The sequence below is a fragment of the Pimephales promelas genome, chromosome 13, assembly GCF_988280905.1.
Source record: "Pimephales promelas chromosome 13, fPimPro1.hap1.1, whole genome shotgun sequence".
In the NCBI taxonomy this organism is placed as follows: Eukaryota; Metazoa; Chordata; class Actinopteri; order Cypriniformes; family Leuciscidae; genus Pimephales; species Pimephales promelas.
This window is the reverse complement of record NC_142781.1, coordinates 7,404,537-7,432,493: the sequence shown is the minus strand read 5'-3', so window position 1 is coordinate 7,432,493 and position 27,957 is coordinate 7,404,537. Positions and strand designations below refer to the sequence as shown.

The 27,957-nt window shown below is 40.9% G+C and overlaps 1 protein-coding gene across 1 annotated transcript; it reads left to right on the top strand.

Annotated features, from left to right (window-relative positions):
• Window positions 1-2,242: 2,242 nt before the first annotated feature.
• Window positions 2,243-17,488, top strand: LOC148976486 (uncharacterized). The gene is made up of 3 exons (XM_089118245.1): window positions 2,243-2,421; window positions 14,218-14,991; window positions 15,831-17,488. The coding sequence occupies exons 1-3, from the start codon at window positions 2,410-2,412 to the stop codon at window positions 16,353-16,355; spliced, it is 1,311 nt and encodes a 436-aa protein (XP_088974371.1). The 5' UTR covers window positions 2,243-2,409; the 3' UTR covers window positions 16,356-17,488.
• Window positions 17,489-27,957: the final 10,469 nt, after the last annotated feature.

Genomic DNA, 27,957 nt, shown 5'->3' with positions numbered 1-27,957 from the left:
GAGGTTCATGTTTACAACCATAATCTTGCAGGGTGGACTCATTTAAATTTGAGTAGTTCACTTTTAAAAGTGTGTTACTTTAAATGAGTCCACGCAGCTCATTACGCAGCACATTTGATCTTCTGCAAGGACCAATGAGGTTCATTCTTATGTTACGCAGCATGTTTGAACTTTATCAAGAACCAATGAGGTTCAATCTTGTGTTACTCAGCACATTTGAGCTTTCTTAACGAACCAAAGAGGTTCATTCTCATGTTATGCAGCACGTTTGAGCTTCTGCAAGAACCAATGAGGTTCATTCTTATGTTACACAGCACGTTTGAGCTTCTACAAGAACCAATGAGGTTCATTTTCCTTTTACGCGGCACGTTTGAGCTTCTTCAAAAACCAACGAGGTTCATTTTCGTGTTCTAAACCCTAGTTTAAAATATCTGTGTCAGTTGAACCATGTTGTAGGTGAGAGATCATGGGGAAGGTTGGAGTCAGTATTACAATTCAAGGGCTGCCACAGTGTTCATCCATATATGAGCCCGCTTTATGTAATACAGTAGAACAAATGTGTGTGACAGCAGCTGCATGTTCATGGTCTGACCTTGGACATTGAATACTATTTGCTCCTCCAGATGAATGGACTCATTGACGGTGATATCAAGGCATTCTTCTGTCAGTCTACAATACTGTCTGTTCTTTATTCAATTACTGTGGTCACACACATATAAATGACTTACTGCTGTGCATTGTGGTCTATTCTCTCTTTTCCCTGATCACCCACAACTGATATTAATTAGAGGAGGGCCTGCTCAGCAGGCAGTATCTAAATTCCTGTTCAACTTCCAAGAGAAAAACAATTCCACAAGCCAGAGTAAGCAAAACAGTTAACATTCCATCCCTTCAGATCAACAACAAAAGCTCCAAATCTGAGCCAAATAACTGTAAACAGGATCCTGCCTCTTAACTATAAATACTCTTTTTTTTTTTCTTTTTCGGGGCTGGATGTATAAACATACACAAAGACGAAGGCAATAAGGTAATATTTAATAAATTTAATGGGTAATCCAAACAAACAGAGAAACATACAACACATCCACAATAGACGACACTGGACACTGAAACAAAACAGAACCGAACCTACAGGTGATCATGGTGTTTGAGTGCACATCTGAACGGAATTAGTGTCCTTGACAACAGATTAAGGATTAAAGGGTTAGTTCACCCAAAAATGAAAATTCTGTCAGTATTTACTCACCCTCATGTTGTTTCAACCCCGTAAGACCTTCGTTCATCTTCGGAACACAAATTAAGATATTTAAGATATTAAGATCGCTCCTGCATACTAGTCCATAGGCTTCTTGAGGTACTGGCTCTTGCTGTCCCCGAAAAGTCATGAAAGACATCGTTAAAATAGTCCAAGTGACTACAGGGGCTCAATCTTAAGTTTATCAAACGACGAGAACACTTTTGTGTGCAAAAAAACAACAAAAATAACGACTTTATTTCAACTATTCACTTCCTTCTCCATGAGCCTGTAAGTCAGTTAACGTAGTGTGATTGCGTAGAGCTACGTCACACGTAAGGTCACTATTGGCCGACGCTGGTCATGTGTGTGTGATGCGTGTGACATACAATAACAGAAGCTTACGCTATTAAACTAGTAACCTGACTCGCGCAGAGGGAGAAATAAACGAATAGTTGAAATAAAGTCGTTATTTTTGTTGTTTTTTTGCGCACAAAAGTGTTCTCGTCGTTTGATAAACTTAAGATTGAGCCCCTGTAGTCACTTGGATTATTTTAAGGATGTCTTTAATGACTTTTCGAGGACAGCAAGAGCCAGTCCCTCAAGAAGCCTATGGACTGTATGCAGGAGCGATCTTAATATCTTAAATATCTTAATTTGTGTTCCGGAGATGAACGAAGGTCTTACGGGGTTGGAACAACATGAGGGTGAGTAAATACTGACAGAATTTTCATTTTTGGGTGAACTAACCCTTTAAGGCAGATGATGACGAAACACAAGTAATCCAAACTAATGTGTTCTCTTTCAAAGATTCACTCAACGCTGCGGGAAGCGCAGTGGGATATTCTCTGAATGTGCCGATTGCCTGAAGCCCTATAGAATCACGCCAATTCATTGGCCGATGGTGCTCGCTTAATCTGGCCCCGCCCGGACACAATCACGTCGCATACCTCATATACGCACATCCGCCATCCTCCCCTCAGATTTCTCTGCCTTCACGTAGCGGCCATTTCGCCCTTCGACTTCGGTTTTTCTGAGCCCGTATCAACGGATTATCTCGACGGATTTCATTTGCACTTCAGCGACTGCTTTAAGTGGAACCCTGTTCTCCTTGCGGTGAAGTGCCATGGAGTATCATCGTTGCCCGCCGCCATGCGTTCGCTTCATCGCGAACGATGACCCGCACGGTAAGTGTTTTGGTGTTTCGCATGGACGCGAGGCTATTTTAGGACTTCAAAATACAATTTTGTGATAACCTCCTTCTCAAACACTCCGCTCGCGGTTTGCAGTCATTCGTCTCCCCTCTTCGCGCTCCCGAGGCCGCTGAGGCCTCGTTTGAATCCGCGACCTGGGGCTCGGATGTAGAGCTCTAGGATATGGAGTTTGAGCAGACGGGCCATGCCCTTTCTCTCCCTCCGTCTCCCGAGCACGCACGCGGTGCCAAACCAGTCGAATTCTCACATGATTTTCTATGTCCTACACTGTTAGACCTTACCAGGTTTTTTTACAGTAAAATACTGGCAACACTGTTGCCAGTTATTTACTGTAGAAATGCACTAAAACTCGAGTTAACTAAAAAAAAAAAACTTATTAGCTTTAGTGCATTTTAACAGTAAATAACAACAGTGTTGCCAGTTATTTACTGTAAAAATGGACTAAAACTCGAGTTAACTAATTTCACTTGCAGAAACCAACTTAAAAGAATCAACTAAATTTATAATGCATAAATAATGTGAGCAAGGTATTATTGTGAACTTATTTAATTAGAAACAACAAAAATAACTTTAGTAAATAAAGAGATTTCCACCGGATTCTGCAACTAACACAGACCGTGCCTTTTAAATAAAGCAACATGCAGCGTATCATCAATGTTTGTAGATCTTCTCCTGGACTGAAGCTCAGGCTCTACTCTTCAGCACAACGGTGACCCAAAAAACAAGATTTTACAGTAAACTACTGGCAACAGTGTTGCCAGTATAAACCTGTTTTATAACTTACAGTTTATTACTGTTAAAATACATTTTGTGGGTTATCTTACACTGTTAACCCTTTATACCCCACAGGAAAATCCACACTACAAAGAGTAAAAATTAACATTGATGCAGTGTTGCAGTGAGATAATTAAGGGAATATGTAAGAGATTGTTGAGCATGAACACCTGCTGTTAACAAGCAGAATCACTGAAGGAAAGAGGAACAACAAGAACAGAAAATAGAGAAACACAAGAACTACAACTGACTTCAGCCATTACACATCATTACACTTATTATTAACCAGTATGGCTTTATTTCTGTCATACATCTATAGAAGATGTTGTTGAGATGTTTAATTAAAAATGTTTGGCTTGAAGTTACCATCATAGAGATCAGTGTTTGCTTCAGTTGGTCTGCTGACGCTGTAACACGAGATTTTCTTTAAGCTGTGTTTAAGCAAGTCACACTTGTGCAGACACACAGTTTAGTAATGATTTGTCAAAATATGACAATCATCATATGGTCTGTTCATTTACTAAATAATTCATTCAGAGTTTCAATCTCAACCAAAAGTGCTACATTACCACCACCGCGTGAAACCACAGCAATTAATTACGACTATTTGTTTTTAACATATCATACATAAACCAAAACATCGCTACAGTGTTATTGAAACACCAATATATCAAAATTTAGCACATTAATCTCAATAATGGTGGCAATTTCTTATTCATTTTTTATTTATGCAGCAGTGCAGGCTGGGAGTTTTATACAATCCTGGAACCCAGCATGCACTGCTGCATGAAACTTTTGAATGTTACCGTTGTTGAGATGAATATTATAATTGTTGATGTCTGTGTGTGTCTGACTTTAACAGGATATTATTTAAATGTTTTATGTGATTACAATAGTATTCAGAAGACATGATTAACCAACATATTGATTACATGTTGTTGATTCTCAGATTTATTTTATACTCATAACTTAATGTAAGTTTCATATTAAGTACCCATTTATTCTAAGAGTATAAACTGGAAAGATCTGAAAATCAGACATATCCAGAATGATCATGACATCATCACAGAAGCCAATAACACCAGATCAACTTCCTCTTTACTTTTCTTGCTACAACAAATGTGTTTTAAAACTCACTGTTACAGCAGTCAGAGTGAGATAAATGTCACAAGCTCAGGGATAAGAGACCTACTAAAGCAAATACTGATCTCCATTATGGTGACAAAAAACTTTACTATTAATTAAATCTCTTTTCATTCTCAACAAGAACTTTTGTACATGTATGAAATAAATAATGTTAAACTGGTTTGTAAACTGTTGTAAAAGTCAGTTGTAGATCTTGTGTTTCTCTTTCTCAGTTCTTGTTTCTCTGTCCTTCAGTGATTCTGTTTATCAGGTGTTCATCAGTGTCTCAATTCACTCACTTCTTTTCATTCAAGTGGACTATATTAGTGAACTAATGTAGGGAATAGTGAATGAGGGTATAGGGTGTGATTAGGAACACAGTCTCTGAGTGTTGACTTTGAGAGCTGTTAATTCACAGTATATTCCTGTAGGCTAGTTTTGTTTTCTACGGTATATAACTGTTTTAATGGAAAATGGTATGATAGTGTCAGAATTTGGCTTGTTGCCAGTATTTTACTGTAAAAAACCTGGTAAGGTCTAACAGTGTAGCCCGAGAGCACATGAATCAGTTTCTTTCGGGCTGAAAGATATTATTTTTACCACGGCTTCCGACTCAGAGGATTTTGGGCCTGTTTTAGCTTCAGATGCTCTCCCGCCTAGCGGCCAGGAAGCGCGGCCTACCGTGGCCTACACGGAGCTCGTCGACGTGCATTCACGCGTTACAGAGAAACTCTATCGACTGGCCTGACGAGCCCCGTGACTCTAAGTCCTCTACTGGTTGCCTAGTAATGTTTGTGAGTGACATTCACGGAAGTTACTCTATGCTAGACAACAAATATGTTTTATATACGTCTAAATATAATTGGAATCAGTACATAAAATGCATAATAAGATGAACGAGAAACAGTGAGTGTTCTTTGCCATCGCGGCTATTTAACTGCAGCAAACGGGCAAATACCGAACTATCTGGGTTCCCAAGATCATTCAGTCACGGAGTCAGTACGGTGAACACCACTGTATGTACACGGAGATATATCATACATTATAGGACAGTTTTCTGACTGCTAAAATAAGCCTCTCGTTCAACTTGCCTCGGTCAGACTCAGCACTGAAGAGTGACGCGCTCCACTGACTTCACTCCTATTGGGTGTTGCTTGCGAAAATCGCTCTTCATTTGCATAAAGTTAAATATTTCTCAACTTGTCGCGTCGCTGGACACGCCCCACCAGTCGCTGTCGCGCGTGTCGCCCGCTCACCATTGAAAATGAATGGTATCGTGTCGCTTGGTTGCGTGCAGTGTGAACGTAGCTTAACACGGCAGCCGCTGACTTCACCAACCTTGTTGTGGAGCAGGGTTATTCCGCCATCCCAGCAGTTGAGGACACGCTTGTTTCTCATCTCTCCCTGTCATCAGGAGAAGTGACTCGGCTCATCCCCCACCCGCTATGGTCTGGGGAGCCCGTGGTCGCCCGTTCCCTATCCAGCGGCCCCATAAGCGCCTCGAGCTGAAGCGGTCTAAACCCTTCACTCAGGCCTCCTCTAATCGTTCCTGACCCGCAGGTCAGAAAAAGGGGAGCTTCTCTCGATCCACAAGGTTTTGTCAGACCGCGCATACGTTTCTGCCCACCTCCCACTCCTTTTCTAAACCGGTCACTTTCGCCACCCTGCGTGTCCCGAAGTGCAGCCACCCCTCAACAATATCCAAACCGTCTGGAGCAGGAGGAAGGAGACACGCTCAGCTTTCTCCCCTCCCTCTCGACTCACCCGATTCCTTTCGCTCGCGCAGGAGACACTTTTGTTTTCTCTCAGCAGAAGATGGACCCGTTGGTTTTTGCCAATCAGGCAATGGTGCTCCGCTCTACATGTCAGGACGTCAACTGCCTTCCTTCACGTTGGATTGCTCTGCCCCAAGGGGACCAACACATCACCCCATTCGGGTATGTCCGCCACCTTGCACCACTTCACCTCCTCTCTCTCGGCTCGGCTACACACTTAAAACTACGTTGGGGATAGATGCATTCGCCCACCCTTGGCCAATGCAGAAACTCTACGCCTTCCCGCCTATCAAACTGATACAGGCCAGAGTGAGGGAGAGCGGAGTCCGCCTCCTTGTAGTAGCCCCGTTCTGGCCGTCTCAGCCATGGTTTTCGGAGTTAATTCCTCCCCCTGGAGGATTCCAGTCAGAGAGGATTTGCTTTCCCAATTTCATGGCAGGATTTGGCATCCTCGCCCAGACATGTGGAAGCTGTACGTTTGGCCGATCATTAGGCTTTGATCTCCCAACTGACGTTCAGGAGACCATCTCTAGCACTAGAGCCCTTTCTACAAGGAGACTGTATTCTTCCAAATGGAAGGTTTTCGTGACATGCCCTGTCGCTTCAGTACTGGAATTCCTACAGGAGAAGTTTACCTCCGGGTCGGCTGCTACCACCCTCAGAGTCTACGTTGCAGCTATTGCAGCACACAGAGAATCGGACGAGATTCCCCCGGGATAAACTGAGGTCACGCATGGGGTTAGGCGCCTGAAACCAGTTCGCTCCCCTAGAGTTCCTTCATGGGACCTTTTTGTCGTCTTGGAGGGTTTAAAGGAGGCCCCCTTCGAACCCTTGGAGTCAGCTACGGATTGGATTCTGACTCTTAAGGTTTCACTTTTGTTGGCTTTATCTTCTTTGAAGCGGGTAGGGGACTTACAAGCTCTTTCTGTTAGCGAGTCATGCTTGACTTCGCTCCCAGTTTAGTCAAAGTTTCCTTGAGACCCAGGCCAGGCTATGTTCCTAAGGTTCTCTCCACAGCGTTCCGCTCTCAGGTTGTTAGCCTTAACGCTTTCCACCTGAGGATACACTTTCTTCTTCTGAGGATAGGAAGCTCCACGCTTTCTTCTTCTGAGGATAGGAAGCTTAATCTTCTCTGCCCAGTACGGTCTTGACGTTTTATGTAGACCGCTCAAGCAGTTGTAGAAAATCTAACCAGCTTCTGGTTTGTTTTGATGCTAGGCTAGCCGCCGCGGGCTTGCTGCGTCAAAGCAGAGGATTTCTCACTGGGTCACAGAAGCTATCTCTTACGAGGTGCGTGGTTTGCCTTCACCTCTTAGCATTAGAGCACATTCCACTAGAAGTGTGGCATCCTCTCAAGCTTTTTTAGAGGAGCTCTTTTGGAGGACATTTGTGTTGCGGCCGGCTGGTCCTCTCCACACACTTTTGTACGAATCTACAATTTGGATCTTGATATGACTCCAGGTTCCCAGGTTCTTCTGTTTGAACCGTTTATAGTCTTATTTTATTGATACCAGTCATGACAGCGCTCTTTGCTTGGCGAGTTTTGTATCCCGTTCCCACTGCGCTTTCCACGGCGTTGAGTGAACCTATGAAAGAGAACGTCTCAGGTTACTTACGTAACCTATGTTCTCTGAATAGGGAACGAGACGCTGCGTTAGCGGCCAAGCTCCTCGCGCTGCTGACAGTCTCTTCTTTTCGGGAGAGAAATCTGAGGGGAGGATGGCGCACACGCGTGTATGAGGTATGCGACGTGATTGCGTCAGGGCGGGGCCAGATTGCGCGAGCACTATCGGCCAATGAATTGGCGTGATTTTATAGGGCTTCAGGCAATCGGCACATTCAGAGAATATCCCACTGCGTTTTCCACAGCGTCTCGTCCCTAATTCAGAGAATATAGGTTACGTAAGTAACCAGAGACGTTTGTGACAGTAGCACTTTAATCAAATTTCAAAGAAAACAAAAGTAATTATGGATTTACATATAAATGAGTACTAAAGTCTTAAATTAAGCCTGCAACTTTTTTTTCTATTAATAAAAAGTTATTGTAGGCTATAACAAAAGGCAGAGTAGGGAATGTCGCGACTCATTTACTGTATTACCATAATATTTAATAGTAATATTGAGGGATATTGTATATGTCTAATGAAAGTGGGAAATGTGGGAAAGATATGGATGATTTTTCTATGATAAAAAGGTTATTGTAGGCTGTATCAAAAGGCAGAGTAGGGAATGTCACGACTCATTTACGGCATTACCATAATATTCTCACGCAGAGCGCAGAGCGTGATATGGCATGACGTGTTGAATAGTATACAATAGTACATTGTGTTTAATTTGTCGTTTAATGAGATCTAATAAATGTTGTTAGTGGTGAGAATTTTCATGTGATTAAATACATTGATCCGACAAATATCCCCATGAACTTTATTGGTCCAGTGGCAGAACTTTTGCCAAGCGTGTCAGAGGTTCTGAGTTCAAATCCGACTAAGTAGTATAGTTTATTTTCCTCATCAAAACCGATTGTTTATTAGTGGATGTATATCTTTTTTGTGCATTAGGTTTTGTGATTTCACCAGAACAAATATAGAGAGTCTCTCAATCTCCACAACAGATTGAAGCGTGCGTCTGTGTGAAGACTGTGCGCGTCACTTTGAGCACTTTGGTCACTTGATTTAAAAAACAACACATTTCAGATCGCCTCTTATTTAACAAATGAACGAAATTAATGCTCTACTAGAGTTAACTGAGATGTTTTATTTGTTTGTATTGGTGCATCCGTGCCGCGAGATGATGGGGGTTGGAGACGGCCATCTTTCAGGCTGAAATAAGTCATATAACCATTTCAATAACTCTGAATCTGTTCAGTTCAGCTAAAAAAAAAAAAAAAAAAAAAAAAAAAAAAAAAAAGCCTAGAATCCCTTTAAATATATCTGAATTTTTCAATCTAAAAACAAAAAGCACATCCAGTGGTAGTTTCATAAATCCATTTCCTGTTTTTTCAGGTGTGCAGAGAAGCAGAGGAAAAGACTCTGTGATCTATATATGGGACTTTACTAATCTAATGAGAGACAGGAAGTTCTCTTTGTGAGAACACCTACTATAGACCATTTCACAAGATGTAAACAACACTGGTCCAGAAGCACTTCCTGTTTCAGTTTTTTAACACTACATAAAAGCTGGGATAAAATACAACCAACAGAACATTTAAAACTAAATCAAAAAGTTAAACAAACATCTTTAAGATGTTTTCTTTACATGTGAAATAAAGAAAACAGTTACAAACTGAAACAGGAAGTGCTTCTGGACCAGTATTGTTTACATCTTGTGAAATGGTCTATACTATTTATACTATTTGTGCGCCACATATATATGAGTGTTAGACCTTTCAGGTACGGATGAAAGACCCTGCTGCTACAGCAGAGCCGGAACACAACCAGACTCAACAAAACGTAAGTTGTGAATTTAGCAGTACCCCTGACGTTACGGTTAAGGTTAGTGTCAACAGGGACAAAATGGTGATAGCTCACTTAGCCTTAGCTAGTCTCTGCCTCAGACAGCACAACAATAAACCCCCCACAGCATGTTTACACGTGGCATTAGTGGTTCTCACTGCCAGGCTAGGCACTGGCACCAGCCCCAGTGCAATAAGTCAAGAGACCAAATGTGCAGAGCCGGTGGGTTTCAGGACCGGAATTGACCACTGACTCAAAGAGAAACAAGTTTAGCTCAATAATATTTACAATTTTAACCTCCCCGCATGCCAAAATAACACAACATGAGGAGTCCGATGACTGGTCTGAGAACTTTTAACCTTCCTAGCTGTCATGTGACTGACCTTCAAAGCTGAAATGTGGTTGAAATAATGACAGTTTTTGTTTAAGCATTGAAACTAAGTTTAAAGGAGTAGTTCACTTTAAAAAATAAAATTACCCGATTTATTCACCCTCAAGTCATCAAGTATATATGACATTCTTCTGCCATAATTAAGCTCGGAAGCGTCAGGGTGTTAATTAATATAACTCCGATTGTATTTGTCTGAAAGAAGAAAGTCAAATACACCTATGGCTTGAGGGTGAGTAAGTCATTGGGTGATTTTCATTTTAAAGTGAACTACTCCTTTATTGCTGAAGAGTTGTTAAAAGTAAAAGTTTTATCAAGATCTGTACGACAAAATCAACATAATGTCTTCAAAAAAAAATATATATAAAAAAATAATAATCTGCCTATAAATTATTAAGATCATTATAATTATTATTATTATTTTTGCATTTATTGCAGTGGTTCTAAATTCCTGACCCTCCATTCTGTTCGTGAGTGTTTTCAATTAATTCCAATGGAAGTTGAGCTTGAAGGTCGCACGTGAGCGTGAAGCTAATCTTCTATTTGAAACGTACGCTGTGCTTCATGCTAGGCTAGTGGAAACGCGCCATACAGATCCTGGGAGTGTGCTTTGCGGTTTCACGTTTTTTTGCGTCCTTTTAATCAAAATGAATCGGCCACTCAAGGTGTCAGTGCCGAAAGTTGGCTCGCCGTCAGAACCCAGCGTCATACTGACGTCAACATCCGACATTGGACAGATGTTGGATTTTGGTTGAAAATTAAAGTTGGGTGACATCAGAACTCTAGGTGTCGTGTCAGTGCTCAAGGGCACCAAAGAGTCTTAAAGGGGGGGTTGACTGCTTTTTTTCTTTGTATGATTGTGTTTATGGGGTGCAATATAACATGTATTCATGGTTTTTCTTTTTTTAAAAGTCTTATTTTTCATAAACTTCACCTTTATTGTCAGCCACGCTCTCCTCAGTCCTCGAACGAGCGGTTGACTTCCTGAGTCTATGAAACCACTCCCTCAGAAACAGGCATTGGGCTCAGATTGGTTAGTTTGGGCCAGTGTGTTGTGATTGGCTAAACTGTCGCTCACGTTGTCCGGAAGGTTAACGCCCATTACCTTTACGGGCAAAACGTGCCTGCGCTCCGGTCCAGATGTAAATATTGGTGTCGAACTGCAGTATCAGTTTGAGGCAGAATCAAACCGAGAAAGCCACGATGAAGAGAGTCAAGCAGAACCTCCCCACACACGGCTCTTACTAAACGTTTCTGAATGATAATTTGCTACATTTTTTAACTTTATACACATTTGTTTTACACAATAGCATTAGACTGGCAACAATAGCAACTGACTGGCTACTAATGTTAAACACAAACAGTGTTGGCATTAGTTTATGTTCTTGATCAAATCGAAAATAACGTCATAAAGCATATATACATGAAAAATACATTTACAACATTAGTACTTATACAAAATTCATGTCCATAATGTTTGTACGCGTTTGTTGTAGACACAAAATAATAAACTAGTAGCCTAGTGGCTATAAAGCCAGTGCTGGCATTTGAAAAAAATAAAACACAAGGCTACGTCTGGAATTACACATGCAAATACATTTAAAATGATTAAGTCTTCACCTACTTACAGGTTGTGGCCCAACAACTGCTGCCTCTGGTTTTAAAGTTGGAACTGCTTCATGTTTTAGTAAGAGTTTCTTGTTGAATCCGGCATTTAACTCGTGGAGATTCTGGAAGCTGTCTTCCGTAAAATGCGCAGCACAGAGAGCTAGATTACGATCGTCATTTTCACGAACATAATCAAACATAAATTGTATCCATTGTTGATGAAGTACAGCGTCCGTGGGAAGCTCGAACACAGAAGACCTGAGAGCTGGGTGAACACAACACACTCGACGAGCCGCAGAAATATGGTCAAGCCCTTTCCTGCATATTCTGGAGGGAGGGTTGATGCAAATGTGTGGGTTAGTGACATCTAAAACCCAGCTGTAGTCCCAATCGAGTCGTTTTTGTAGGCAATATACTTCCTGATTTTTCTGCTTACACTCTACACTAAACTTTCAGTGCTGCAACTTTGCAGATACTGTTCATGCACCAACAGCAACATTACACACTATTTAAAATCAAAAAGAGTGAAATCGCAATCAACCCTCCCTTTAATCCGCCACTCAACAGAGCTGCTGTACAGATGACAACATGGTCAAAATGATTACCCATCACACAGATCAGCGGAATAGACTAAAAACGCTGTATGACAAGTAATTTGGTGATGCCACTTGGTAAAGAAAGAGTACGCCATGCACACATATGCATTCAAAAGTGCATACCTTTAGACCATGGGTCACCAATCTCGGTCCTGGAGGGCCGGTGTCCTGTTTAGCTCCAACCCCAATTAAACACACCTGAACCAGCTAATCGAGGTCTCACTAGGCATAATAGAAACTTTCAGGCAGGTGTGTTGGACCTGGTTGGAGCTAAACTCTGCAGGACATCGGCCCTCCAGGACCGAGATTGGTGACCACTGCTTTAGACTAAACATGTAATACACATGTGCATTCCCTCACCGTCTTCACAGATTCACATTTTTTAAAGTTTACACCGAGATGGAAAAGATATCGTTTTCAAAACTTGTTTTCAAAAACTTGACTTTGAAACCTATTTCAAAGTTCAGATTCTCAGGCCACTAATGAATAGCCAGAACACATAAAAAGGTTTCTGTTTTTAGTGGAAATGGCCCCTAAATTAATAATTAATGATGTTTACAATGCAAATGAATCAACGTGGAATGAATCTTTTAGAGCTGCCATACAGCCAAAACAGTCTTTGTTGCATTAATGTCCTGTTATCACTGTAAAGCTCCTTTGAGTGCCAGGATTATGGCAGAACGACGCAGCGACTCGTTCCCTCTCAGGGAACTAGGGTTCCATACGTAACCGAGACGTTCCCTTTCGAGGGAACTTCGAGCTGCGTTGAACGCTGTGGGAACACGAATACCCACGTCGCCATAGGAGCAAGTGACCATCATGTGAGATCTAGCGCACAGCGGACGAGAGCACCTGCGCACCAGGGGTTAAGTCTAAATCATAGAACTTAAAGGAACACTCCGACTTTTTGGGACTTTAGCCTATTCACCTTATCCCCCAGAGTTAGATAAGTCCATACATACCTTTTTCACCTCCGTGCGTGCCATAAGTCTGTTTGACGGATCCACCGCTAGCCTAGCTTAGCACAAAGACTGGATGTGAATGGTTGCAGCTTTCATACTAATCCAAATGAGTGGCAAAATAACGCAAACGTTTTCCTATTTACATGTTGTGATTTGTATAGTCACAGAGTGTACAAATAACAAAGTCAAATGAGACACAGACATCTTTTAACCGTATAAAACCTTCTTTATGAAAGCGGGGGTAAACTGTTTTGCAAGATGTGCAATATTGTTGTCGAACATAAAAGAAAATCGTCAATCGACAAACACTTTGCCACTGCTAAACATTTGCGGAGAATGACAGATACGCATGGAGTCTGTAGTAAGACGAGACAAATCACCGTGACACAGGCTGTTGCATCCCGGTCAATTGCGAGCTCAAGGTAAAAAAAAAAATCAAGGTAAGTTAAGTTGGTTTAAATATATATATATGTATTAGGAGCTGAACGGTATGTACACACACACACACACACACACACACACACGTGTATATTACTAACAGGGGACTATCGATCTACACTGCCCAAGAGAGAGTCTCGCTCTCTCTCTCACTCACACACACACACACACACACACACACACACACACACGTGCCTGCGCCTCTCTCTCTCACACACTCGTTCACTCACACACACACACACAGAGAGAGAGAGAGAGAGTTCGATCACGCCCGCGCGCACTTCAACCATTCAACCACCCGCGCCTCTCTCTCTCTCTCACACACACACACACACACACACACACACACACACACACACAGTGTGTGTGTGTGTGTGTGTGTGAGTGTGAGAGAGAGTGAGGCGCGCGGGCGAAGTGTGTGTGAGAGAGAGAGAGAGAAAGAAAGAGAGAGAGAGAAGTACATGACTTTGAATTCCTCAACTATCAATTATAATGTGTACTGAAATCAGTTGATGTGTGTGAGGCATAGGACATGGAGATACAAAAGTGAAATAAAAATAAATGATTTAGTTTCTTGTTTTGAGAGGTTTTCTGTACTGTCAGGATTAGAGGGATTTATTATGATGTATTTTTCCTCTCTTTTTCTCTTAGATATGTGAAGATTGGGTTGCCACCTGCACTGCAGTAAATATTCCACTCTCCAAAAGTGACCATCCAGCCTTAAGAAAATTCCTTAGAGAAAAAGTTGTCAATGGTGGCGCTATACCTGGATTTCACCAGCTTCAGGAACATTACCTGGGGGCAGTGTACCTGAAAGAAAAAGAACAACTCAAGACACATCTAGCTAAAAAGCCTGTTTCAGTCATTTTCGATGAAACACCAGACATCGAGGGCAGATGTGTACTAAACATACTAATCGCACCGCTGGATAAGGATGATTCTTGTAGAATATTGGCATACCTTGCAGACACAGTGTTCCTTGAGGAGTGTAACCATTCCACTGTGTCTATGGCTGTTGTTAAGTGTCTACAAGACTACAACATAGACAATGATGATGTTGTGATGTTCAACACTGACAACGCGGCCTATATGAAAAAGGCCTACAAAGCTGCATTGCAGTCCTTATTCCCGAACTCGACACATGTGACATGCTTGGCTCATATAATGAACCTGATAGGTGGTGCCTTCCGGAGACCTTTTGAACAACTGAATGCATTCATGCTGTGTTTCTCACAAATGTTCTACCAAGCTGGCTCCCGAAAGAGAAGATATCTTCAATACATGACAAAAAAACTACCAACAGGAAGGAAAGCAACGATGGCTCCTAATCCATGTTCTACACGCTGGAACTCGTGGTTCACTGCAGTCCAGTACCATTCAGAACATTTCGGACTCTACAAGGAGTTCATTGAGATGGAAGTGGATGTAAGTAAACTACTTGTTTATTGTTGACATTTTGGTAACACTTTATTTGAAGGGGTGTGCATAAGACTGACATGACACTGTCATAAAAATGAAGGAGTCTTTATGAATGTTTATGACTGTTGTCATTAAGTGTCATTCGGTAAATTATGACACTTTTAATGCAAAGTTGACATTGTTTAAAATGTCTTTGTTATGACAACTTGACATTAACCAAGAAATCATAACCTGTCACAAATATGTCATAACAGGTCTAATTATCAAACTTGAAGTTATTTAGCTTTGTGTTAACATTACATTACCCTGTCATATGTTATGGCTGGTTTTAACTTTGGTTGTCATGACACCATTATGACTGTGTCATGAATATTTTACTTGTCCTCAAGTAAAGTGGAACACATTGTACTAGTTGTAAGATGTCATTAAGGGTTATTCCTCTGTCAAATGCTTTAACAACAGTGTCATTAATATTTCCCCTTACCTCAAGTAAAGTGGAACACGTTGGACTAGTTATGATTTCTTGGTTAATGTCAAGTTGTCATAACAAAGACATTTTAAACAATGTCAACTTTGCATTAAAATTGTCATAATTTACCAAATGACACTTAATGACAACAGTCATAAACATTCATAAAGACTCCTTCATGTTCATGACAGGTGTTATGTCATGTTTATGACAGTGTCAGGTCAGTCTTATGCACACCCCTTCAAATAAAGTGTTACCTAAATTTTTAGTTAAAAACATGTTTCACTATGTATTTCACCTCCACACACACACACAATCAACTTTTGTGGGTGATTGCATTAACACATTTTTTTTTCAACTTTCTTTTTTTTCATAGACTTGTGGTAGAAGCACACCTCAGAGTGTGGAGAGACTCCATGAAATGCTACAAAATCCAGATATGGCACAAAGTCTGCAGGTTGAGATCAGCATCATGTCAGAGAAATGCAAAAGAGTAATTCAACTTCTGGACATCTTCCAGAGCAGACGTCCCGTAACCACCAAGGTTTTTGACTACCTTGAGGATCTGCACATGCACATTGTGGCAAATGTACAACTACAGTATGAAGCATGTGCTCAGTACTTTGAGGGACTTGATCTGACTTTGGCTATCAAGACCCACATCCTCAACAAAGTGGAACAGGCTTACAACAATGCAGAGGACAAACTCAGTAAGTACATGTCAGATGGACAACCTGCCATTCATTTCCTGAAAGAAGTCAGGGTCTTTGATCCTCGTCACACTGCATTTATGGATGAGAGTGTGGTCAGCTACAAAAACATTCCAGGCTTCAGTGCTGTTCCTACAGATGAATTGGATGCCTACTTCCTCCACCTAGGTCCAGCTGCACTCAGAGCTTAATTCAGCGTGTGGAGTGGTGGATTTAGATGTTTTCTGGGATGGGTTGCAGGAAAGGCTGCCCGTACTGAGTGTCCTGGCCAAACGTTACAAAGATGTCATCGTAAACTCTGCAGATGCTGAACACAGCAACAGCATCTACAAGCTGGTTTTGTCCAGCCGAAGGAGATCTGTGTCAAACAACAACCTCAAAGCCTTGGTCTTCTTATACCACAACCAGAGACTAACCAGTGGAGCTTTTGAAATGGTTGAAGTGCAGGAAGATTTTGAGGAGGACATGGAGGATATTGAGGATTAGTCAGCTCTCAGAAAACTAGATGTCAGACTTGACAGTTGCACTTTACCCTGGCCTGCATAATGCCATTTTGTTTAACTGTGCTTTGTTTATTGGCATCTTTCAACATACATGATGCTTAATGTTTACTGCATGGTTCAATGCACGTTTTTGAACTGGTTCAGTGTGTTATTTTTTCATAATATGATTGAAGAAAGGCTTCTGCATTTTCATGAATATCTGCCAAAATGAGATTCTTCATTAAAAAGATAAATTTACTGATCTCATTTGGATTAAGATTCCGAGAATTTTGATAAGTCTAGCTTAAGATCAAGCATAGTGGATTTATTACTTGTGTAATTTTTGTGTTTATTTTTATTTTATAGGATTTAACTTGTATTTTTTTGCATTCAGGTACTGTGTGGTTACAAAACTTGGTTGTATATTGTTTTTGGTATTGCCATATATTGAAACATAAATACTGTGAAGTTATCTCCATGCACTTTAGTTTTTGAACAGGGTCAGTGTAATTTTGTTTTCTTTACATTTACTGCACTGATACAAAAGCAGTTTTGCCCTGCATATTTGTTGATCCATAGTGGTATCAGTGTTATGTTATGGTATGAAGAATGCAGGCTTCAGCATTATTTTGTTATTTATATCTGCAGAAATAAATGAAATTATTATGTTTTATTATTGCAAAGATTATTTTTGATTATCAAAGTTATGAAATGTTACTAGGCCTGTACTGTTTACTGTAAAGGGCTGTGCACTTTTGATTTTTACACCATTAACTTTTGGGTATTCCTAAAAAAAAAACTATATTTTGGACTTTATAAGTATTGCATCTTTCAACATAAATACTGCTTAATGTTTGTGAGGTTCTGCACATTTACATTTTTGCAGGTGTTTAAAAAAATAAAGCTTAGTTTGTTAAATTTTCTTTGTCTTTTGCCCTTTTATAAGGTTACTAAAGGTAAGTTATTGTTTTTTTCTTTTAATTTTAATGATTTCAATTGTGCATGAACTGCACCTGGATGTCTGTTCATTTGGACACACAATAGAGCAGATGGTTAACTGTTTTCTGTGGGACATGGTAAGTCCCTTTGGGGTGGACATTGGGCTTTTTCACTTTGTAAACCCATAACATGCACAAAAAAGATATATAACAATAAAAGGAAAGGGAAAAGTATAATATCTACCTTTGCCGTTTTAACCTTTAAAAAAAAAAAACGCCAAAGAACATCGCAACTTTCATCGCAACTTTTTAGAAAAGCGTCCGCAACATCAGGAATTTTAGGCCGCAACAATCACGAAAAAGGCCCGCGAAATCCTGGAGGGACTGAATAGTAAAAACGTAGTTTACAGTCATGGGTTTTCGCTCTATTGTAAATAGGGGAGGTAATACCATATTTCACAGAATTCCAACTAAAAACGCTGACTGGATGAAGAAATGGCTAACTTACTTACTCTAGATATTGATCCAAACACACCTAAATAGATTATCAAGGGACATTATGTTTGCTCGATACATTTCAATGAGGCAAAAACAATGAGTTCATTGTGCAAAAACAATTTGTGCTATTACTTTCCCCTTATTCTATCCTATAGTAATGCAATTATACTGTATATTATATGCTGTTGAATACATTTGGTTAAGCTAATAAATTGCATTTAAAATATATTGATACCTGTAATAATAATTATTTATTCATGTTCTGTGATATTTATAAATCTGGATGCGTTTTTGCTTGGAATTCAATGAAACATGGTAGCTACTCTATTACCTGGTCTCCCCTGTTTATTATCACAGCTCATACAATAAAGCAAACACCCATGATAAACTATGCTTTTCTATCTAACGTTAGTAGGCTAATTGACTCTTTACTCCAACACTGAGCGAACTCTGCTCCTCGTCACGGTGCGTCCCAGGTGATGGTTATCACTCTGCCCAAGTAGCAGTGCTTCGCCTTCAGAAAATATAGTATTTATACGGTTAAAAGATGTCTATGTCTCATATGGCCTTGATATTTGTACAGTCTGTGACTATACAAACCACAACATGTAAATAGGAAAACGTTTGCGTTATTTTGTCACTCATTTGGATTAGTATGAAAGCTGCAACCATTCACATCCAGTCTTTGTGCTAAGCTAGGCTAGCGGTGGGTGCGTCAAACAGACTTATAGCACGCACGGAGATGAAAAAGGTATGTATGGACTTATCTAACTCTGGGGGATAAGGTGAATAGGCTAAAGTCCCAAAAAGTCGGAGTGTTCCTTTAATAAACGTATACCATCCAGCCGCATCACAAACATCACTCAGGGAAACTCCTGGCAATAAAGCTTTGGAAGCAGCCATACTCCTAGTAGAGTGGGCTCGTACAGCCAAAGGTGAAGGCTGACTCATAAGCAAGTGAGATAGCCTCGACCACCCACTTGCTCATTCTCTGTTTAGACGCAGGACACCCTGGGTGTTTCCTGGGTGGTCCAAAACAGAAAAAAATAATTGTTCTGATTTCCTCCTCCTCTGTGGACATAAGCGTCTAACGGCCTTCACCGGGCAGAGTAAATTAAGTTTCTCTTGGTCTGATGACAGAAATGGAGGAGGACAGAAAGCCTGCTAGTTCTGTAGGTCTAACAACATTAGTTGGGACCGAACATAACCTTGCCTATAGGGTATATTTACATTTTACATTTACATTTATGCATTTCCTCACGAAGTAAACGAGTTATAAGCAGGTGTCTCCCAAGAGAAGCTCCACTGAAAGGGACGTGGTAAGCAGGGGCGGCTGGCCAATAGAGGGTGTTAGGGCACCGCCCCTCCTCGATGAGCCAGACCACAGTTTATGAGCCAAATGCAATAAATAAAGAAAATACATACATCATACAAATTGTCAATATTAGTATGTTTGAGGTGTAAAATGCACCCAGTATGTGTGAAAAATACAATAGAAATTCAAAATGTCTGGTTTTTCTACACGTCCCCTTCCTGTAGTGCACATGATCAGCTCTGGGGCATTGGAGAAATCGCCCCAGGAAGGTGGGTCTCTGGAGCAGCTTAGCCAATCGCTGATTTAAGATATAAATGTTTGACATAAACTGTAGCCAATCAGCAAGCTCAAATCTAGTCAGCTATGGGCGATTCTTGTAGCGCCGCAAGCAAGCACGCGGCCTCTCCTGCGCCCATGCGCACCACTACTAAAGTCAGGACAAGTCTTATTTACTGTACATGTTGAATATTTGCTTGAAAAATCACTCAAAATTGTTGTGGGTAATACTTTTTTTATTTAATCAGCTAATTAAGCTGAGTGTCACTAAGTGTATTGTTTGAGTTCAATTTCAAATGGAAAGTTTATGCAATACGTGTGTTTTTGTGCAAGAATGCCTCAACCTTTTAATATTGGCATTAAACAATTACTTTTTCACAGAGCACTGGTATCCTTAAATTGTATTTGGGTGGTAATTAATTATAATAAGAACTGTTAATTATACAGCCTTTCCAACACCCTAGGTCACTTTACAATATAGAAATTAAAAAAATAAATAAAATAAACCTCAACATTACAATAATCTCACAACAGTATTTAAGATATCAAGAATCCTTTCACTGACCTACATCTGCTGTGTTTAGACATTATACTGATGAACTTTGAAGCAAATCAGGTAAAAATAAGAGGGTTATCTCAAAGCGCTTTGAAAAGTCAAGTCACATTATATAGCGCTTTTCACAATACAGATTGTATCAAAGCAGCTTCACACTGATAACATGAAAGTAGCACAACACAGGATCAACAACATTGCTAACACTAAATAATCCCAACTGAGCAAGCCCAAAGCAAGCCAAAAGCAAGGCGACAGTGGCAAGGAACCAAAACTCCATCAGATTGGATGGAGAAAAAACCTTGGGAGAACCCAGGCTCAGTCGGGGGCCAGTTCTCCTCTGGCTTACATTCATATTGTTTAAATATAAATATTAAATATAAATATTGTTTATGAATAAAACGGCGCCATAACATATCGCAGGCGTTGAGTCGTCTCTTCACAGGCGTTGAGTCGTCTCATCACAGGCGTTGGGGCATCCGAAATCCCCGTGAGAGGCTGGACACAAAACTGGACCTGACGAACGCCATTTTTCTCGGGACAAGCGTCCCGAGATAACAGTAGAAAGACAGATGGGAAATAATTAGCATAGCTGATGTTCATAATGATTTCCGTTATAACTCACAAACTCTCCGTAACCTGAACCCTCCGCAACCCAACCATACGCGCCGACCCGTTTGTCTAAAAGGCTGTCGAGCCCCACTGGTGCGTTAAGCAGTTTCAGTGGCAAACGGTTCAGTATGGCATAACAGAGGACTAAAAGGTAAGCATTATGTGAATGCTTGACTAAAGAGAAGCGTCTTTAATCTAGTTTTAAACTGTGTCAGCGAGTCAGAGTCTTGGACCGTATCGGGAAGGCCATTCCAGAGTTTTGGAGCTAAATGCGAGAACGCCCTCCCTCCTTTACTGGACTCAGATATCCTAGGAATGACCAGAAGCCTTGAATTTAGTGATCTTAAGGAACGCGGTGGATTGTAGGGCGAAAGAAGGTCCGTTAAGTACATAGGAGCTAAACCATTTAGGGCTTTACACTAGGTCAGTAGTAGTATTTTGTAATTGATACGGAACTTAATAGGTAGCCAGTGTAGAGATGATAAAATCGGTGTTATATGATCATATTTTCTTGACCTAGAAAGAACTCTAGCAGCTGCATTTTGTACTAACTGTAGCTTGTTTATTGAGGATGCAGGACAACCGGCTAATAAAGCATTACAGTAATCTAGTCTCGAGGTCATGAATGCGTGAACTAATTTTTCTGCATCAGAAATAGATAGCATGTTACGCAGCTTAGCAATGTTTCTAAGGTGGAAAAAGGCTGTTCTTGTAACATATGAAATATGATTTTCGAACGACAAGTTGCAGTCTAGTATAACACCCAGGTTTTTTACTGTAGTGGATAAAGTAACAGGACATCCGTCTATATTAAAGTTGTATTGTGAGAGGTTTTGTGAGTAGTTTTTTGGACCAATAAGTAATACCTCCGTTTTATCTGAATTTAATAGCAGAAAATTACGCGTCATCCAGTATTGTATATCTTTGAGACACTCTGTCATTTTAGATGAGTTAGTGTTTTCATCTGGTCATGATGAAATATATAATTGAGTGTCGTCAGCGTAACAGTGGAAATTAATTCCATGTTTTCTTATAATATTACCAAGTGGCAGCATATATATTGAGAATAGCAGAGGGCCTAAAACCGATCCTTGCGGTACTCCATAGTCTACTGACGTTATCTTTAATTTTTTCCCATTTAAACAGACAAAATGAGAACGGTCCGATAAGTACGATCTCTTAACCAGATTAATGCCTGTCCCTGGACACCGGTGAAGTTTTGTAGTCGATCCAAGAGTATTTTATGATCTATAGTGTCGAACGCAGCGCTAAGATCAAGTAGGACTAGTATTGAAATACAACTGTTAGGGGTTAACAGTTAAAAGACCCAGAACCAGATATGAAGAATGAAGACCCGGAGTCGGAATTATAAAAATTAAAGAAAGTTTTACTGAACATAGTTTGCCATTTCATCAGCAGAAGTCAGCTTCAAGACTCACTCAGGAGTTCGTAGGCCGCCCGCTTACAGTTACAAAGATCACAGCAGTTATACCATTTTCAAGGTCTAAGCTACGTCATTGCTTACACGTTGAATGATTCTCATTGGCTACGATATAGATAAACACAGTAATTTTCCACACATATACAGATAGACGAAACATATCTCCATCGATGAGGCACGTCATGACCTTCCAGGTCACAGATTTGGGTTGCTGGCGCCAGTGTGTCCAGAACAACAACTCATTCAATCTCCAATAATGGCAGTGGTTCCTTAACCTGCAACTAAGAAGACTAACACTAAACTTTAGTCTAACTGGAGTAAGACTTTAACAAAGAAATAGTGCCTTAAACTGTTGGACTCAATGACCCCTTTATGTTTTAACACTCAAACATAAACCAAATCCCTATTTCCCTAATATTTTTACTGTTACTGCATTCACATAGGACACTAGCAAATAGAAGCTCCCATCAAGGCTGAAGAGAGTCTGAGCGTCTTATTATCAGTTAAGTGTACCAAAACATAATGGTAAAACATTCGCTCGTTTGGGAGAAAAACAGATAACATTTGCTTCTCAGAAAGTAAATATAATAGAAAGAATACAGTTTAATATAACAATTAAAGTTCAATAAAGCAATGCTCAATATAGCTTGACCATCTGTACAGAGAAGTATCATATGTGTTGTTCACGACGCCTTTATGATCCATAAACCTTTCTCCTGAGACCAGAGAAAGAGACAAATGGCCTTGTGCACCTAAAAGAAGCTGGTGACTTGTGCATGTACATCACCATGCATTTAAGAATATTATTTCACAAGCAAAAGCACAAAGAATACATTTATGTCAATAAATGATTAAGTAACAATAAACATACTTAATTATTGATTTTATAAAAGAAATACATAATCATTCAAAATTATATTATGAAATATATACTGAAGAGGCAAGGGATTTTGACCACCCCTTCACAGCCTTGGTCAGAAGCTAAAAGTAAATCATTTGTAATTTTAACTAGCGCAGTTTCTGTACTATGATGCGGTCTGAATCCTGACTGGAATTTTTCATAGATATAATTTTCTTGCAAAAAAGAGCACAATTGAGCGGACACTACTTTTTCAAGTATTTTGGACATAAATGGAAGATTTGAAATGGGTCTGTAATTTGCCAAGTTATTTGGATCTAATTGCGGTTTCTTAATGAGCGGTTTTATTACTGCCAGCTTGAATATTTTTGGGACATGACCTAAAGATAAAGACGAGTTAATAATATTGAGAGTTAATAATATTGAGGAGAGGCTCTTCCACTACAGGTAATAGTTCTTTCAGTAGTTTAGTGGGTATTGGATCTAATAAACATGTTGTTGGTTTAGATGCAATGATAAGTTTATTTAGCTCCTCCTGTCCTATCGTTGTAAAGCGGTTTAGTTGTTCTAGAGGGTCCATAGTTGAAGCTGAATCATAAGACACCATAGAGGATTGTACATTTATAATTGTGTTTCGGATGCTTTCTATTTTCGCATTGAAGTAATTCATAAAATCATTACTACTAAACTGTAACGGTATATTTTGCTCTGGTGATGTCTGTTTTTTTGTTAGTCTAGCCACGGTGTTAAATAAAAACCTTGGATTATTTTGGTTATTTTCGATTAGTTTGCGGAGATGCTCAGCCCTGGCTGTTTTTAGGGCCTTTTTATAACGTGACATACTGTCTTTCCACGCGATTCTAAAGACCTCTAAATTAGTTTGTTTCCATTTACGCTCTAAGTTGTTTCTCTCTTGATTGCATGCGTAGCACTGTTGTACCATGGTGCTTTAATTTTCTCTCGAACCTTTTTTAATCTAATTGGCGCAACAATATCTAATGTACTAGTAAGAATGGTGCTTAAACTGCTAGTCATTTCCTCTAATTCATCTGTTTGTTTGGGTTCACTTAGCAGCTTAGATAGATCAGGTAAGCTATTTGAGAATCCATCTATAGTGGTTGGAAGGATTGTTCTGCCTGGTCTATAACGTGGTGCAACATGACATATTTCAGCAGTACGTATTATGCAAGTCACCATGTAATGATCAGTGACATCATCGCTTTGCGGTACAATATCTATATCAGTTGGATCGGTTCATATATGATATAATTAAATCTAGTGTATGATTTAGACGATGAGTGGGACCACTGATGTTTTGTTTGACCCCAAAGGAGTTTAATAAGTCTGTAAACGCAGCCCCTAAAGCATCATTTGTATTATCTACGTGTATGTTAAAATCTCCAGCAATTATTGCTTTATCGACATTTACCAATAGATCCGAGAGAAAGTCTGCAAACTCTTTTAGGAATTCAGCATATGGCCCTGGAGGTCTATATACAGTAGCCAGGGCTAGAGATAATATGGATTTCCTTCTTACATCTAAGAGCGTAACATTTAGCACAAGTACTTCAAATGAATTAAACCTGTGACCTGTTTTCTGAGTAATATTAAAAATATCTTTATAGATTGTTGCAACACCGCCGCCACGACCGATCAGACGAGGCTCATGTTTATAACAGTATCCTGGCGGAGTAGATTCGTTTAGACCAAAATACTCATTTGGTTTAAGCCAGGTTTCAGTAAGGCACAGAACATCGAAGTTATTATCTGTGACCATTTCATTTACAATAACCGCCTTAGGTGTGAGCGATCTAATGTTTAGGAGACCTAGCTTTAGAAATTGTTTTTGTTCACTGATATTTCGATTTTCTCTTTTAATTACAATAAGATTTTTGCTAGATCCTACATTAGATTTATTGTTTGGCTTCACTAAACGAGGAATAGACACAGTTTCTATATAATGTTCCACACTATGCTTATTAGTTAAGTTTGGACCGCAAAGGCTGTAATTTGGACTTTGACTCATTAGTCATCTGGTGCGTAATGTCTTGGAGATGTTGTCTGACAGCACAGCCGCTCCGATTCGGCTGGGATGGAGTCCATCTGTACTGTACAGCCTCGGTCTCTCCCAAAACAGATGCCAGTTATTTACAAAGTGCAGCCTCTGTTCATTACACAATGACATTAACCATTCATTTAATGCAAATAATCTACTGAACCTTTCCTGTCCTTGTCTGTACGTGGGAAGCGGTCCAGACACGATGATCGCTGCTTTAGGCGCTGTGCTGCGTACCGTCTCGATCAGGCTCCTGTAGTCCTTCTTCAGAACCTCCGTCTGCCGCAGCCTAATGTCGTTCCCTCCCGCGTGCAGCACAACAGCTCCGACGCGCTCGTCCCCGTTCAGGATCTCGGGAACCTGTGCAGCGACATCAAGAACACGAGCACCAGGAAAGCAGTGAGTGCGCACCTTACCTTTATCCGAATTAGCGCGGACATGGCGGACCATGGATGTGCCGATGATCACGGCGTCATCGCGTTCCGGCTCGCGAAGAGGGGAGAAGCGGTTCCGAGTGGAGATCTCGAAGACCGGGAGGGGCGGAGAGGCAGCTCTGGTCCTGGCTCGTGTCTTCCGCTGTGTGATCCATGGTCCATGTTGTTTCGGTGCCGGAGTGAATGAAGCCTGAGATGATCGCGTCTTCCTCGGCAGAGTAACATACGGAGTAGACGAACTCGGAGTCAAAGAGTTAACGTCACTAACCACTGATTTGTTAGCGTCGGCGCGTGATGCTTCAAGCGCTGAGCGCCGATCCAACAGCTCGGCTTGCTTCACCAGCAGACCGCGGATCTGTTTCTCAACGTATTCCAGCTCCTGCTTCACCGTGAAGAGCTCGAATGTGTCTTCACCTGCACTCAAAGGTAATGTTAGACACGCAACTGATATGTTCGCCATTATAACAGATGATCAGTAAATTAGTAGTGATACTACAACTATCACTACTAATTTAGGATTGAAATGTCGGAAATAACCAGGATTCAGTGAAACGGGTGTAAAATGAGACGACCAGTAGGCGAGAGGGCACGCGTGGAATGCTAGCGGGCTAAAGGCTAGTAGCCAGGATTAGGAAGCATAGCTGCCAACTCTCACGCATTGGCCGTGAGACACCCGCATTTGATTGGTTTCACACGCTCACACGCCACACCCCCGATTTCTCACGCTGAAGTGTCAACCCTCCCGTTTTTCCGGGTTTCTCACGTATTTTAGCTCTTTTACTGTCTTCCCATGTTAGTATTTCCCATAAAATATCTCGTATTTTTACACTCTGATTGTGTGAGACGTACAAGCTCGGACAGATTCGGCTTGAAGTCGATCGTCCTCGGATGCGGTTCCACGCGCGCTGTAACAAAATAGCTTTGCACACAGCTCGAAGTGAGGTCTTGCCGGTCTTGCGCACCCAACGCGTCATTTTTACCGCGCTTGTGCAGACGCGTCGAGTATAAACAAGGCTTTACTCCATGTCAGCGCGCGCAGAGACCTCAAGGTGCAGAGACCTCTCCCAATCATCTCCAGCAGAAGCAGCCTCCCCGTTTCCCTCGTAAGCTGATCTTAGTATTTAAACATTCTCTATGGTATTTTTTTTAATGACACAGTGCTCTTTCTCACACATATGTGGGCTAGTTCTAAACTCTTTAGATTTTTTGATTAGTGATTTATTTTAAGTTTGTGAGTAAGAATCGTGAGAAAAAAACCCTTATTTTGGGGATGGTTCCTGGGAAATCTCCCTTTGATGTTGACAGCTATGGTCAAATGCCTGAAAGATGAGTTTATCTATTGATCTATCTGTTGGGCAACTCGTGATCCACTAGTTATACCGCAAATTAGTTACAAATCTCCCGTGATCTATAGCGAACGAAAGACACCACATCCCCCCCCCCCCGTCGACAAATCTCACGCCAAGCAAAACTCAAAAGTTGGCAGGTATGAGGAAGGTTGGATATAAGTAGCGATATCAAAGCAATCCAATTGTTTTTTATAAGGTGACACTTCCTGCTGCCTTTTTGTGGCGCTATGACTTTGACTCACAATGTCACATCATCGGATCTGCCTCCTACAATGAACACACAGCAACAATGTAAGCAGAAGTGATAACACACTTCCTGTTTCCCTTTTCTCACCATAAATTCATTTCAACGCCTTGGCCATTCCAAAATCAAAAATCCACTTGCAGTTTAGCATCCTCAATGTCTTGACTTCATGCTGACCAAGTTTGGTGGCAATTGGATAAATGAGATCTATATGTGTAGGATCTCCACGCCAAGGTGTCGAGATCGTGGATTAAGCAGTTCTGCCAAATGTCCATATTCCTTTGGGCTCAAAAAAGATCTACTATGGGGTGGAAGAGACACTGGGATCTTATCTTTCACCCGACGTTGTGTCATCCCTAAAGGCTTCGGCGCTACCCTCCAAACCCTGACGTACTACATCGGCTTTAGTGGGCAAGGCATATATGGCATTGGGTCGGGCTGTTGCATGCCTGCATATGATGGGGATTTAGCAGGCATACCAGGCCGAAAACCTTAAAGAGATGGACGTGCTACCGAGGAGACGTCCCGTGCCATCGGCCGCTCCATGACGGCATTGGTAGCCACGGAGAGACACATGGCTGAACCTGTCGGGCATAGGGGAGAAGGACAGGACCTTCCTCCTCAATGCCCCGCTTTCTCCTTCTAGCCTTTTCAGCAATGCAGTTAAAAGTTAATCCCCCACCATTATTCAGTCAGCCGCCAGCTCCCCGAGAGATTAGCCTCTCGACATTTTCAG

Excerpts from the sequence above, each read along its gene's own strand:
- LOC148976486 (XM_089118245.1), top strand. Across the intron at positions 14,992-15,830 it reads TCATTGAGATGGAAGTGGAT|ACTTGTGGTAGAAGCACACC; the intron begins GTAAGTAAACTA and ends TTTTTTTCATAG.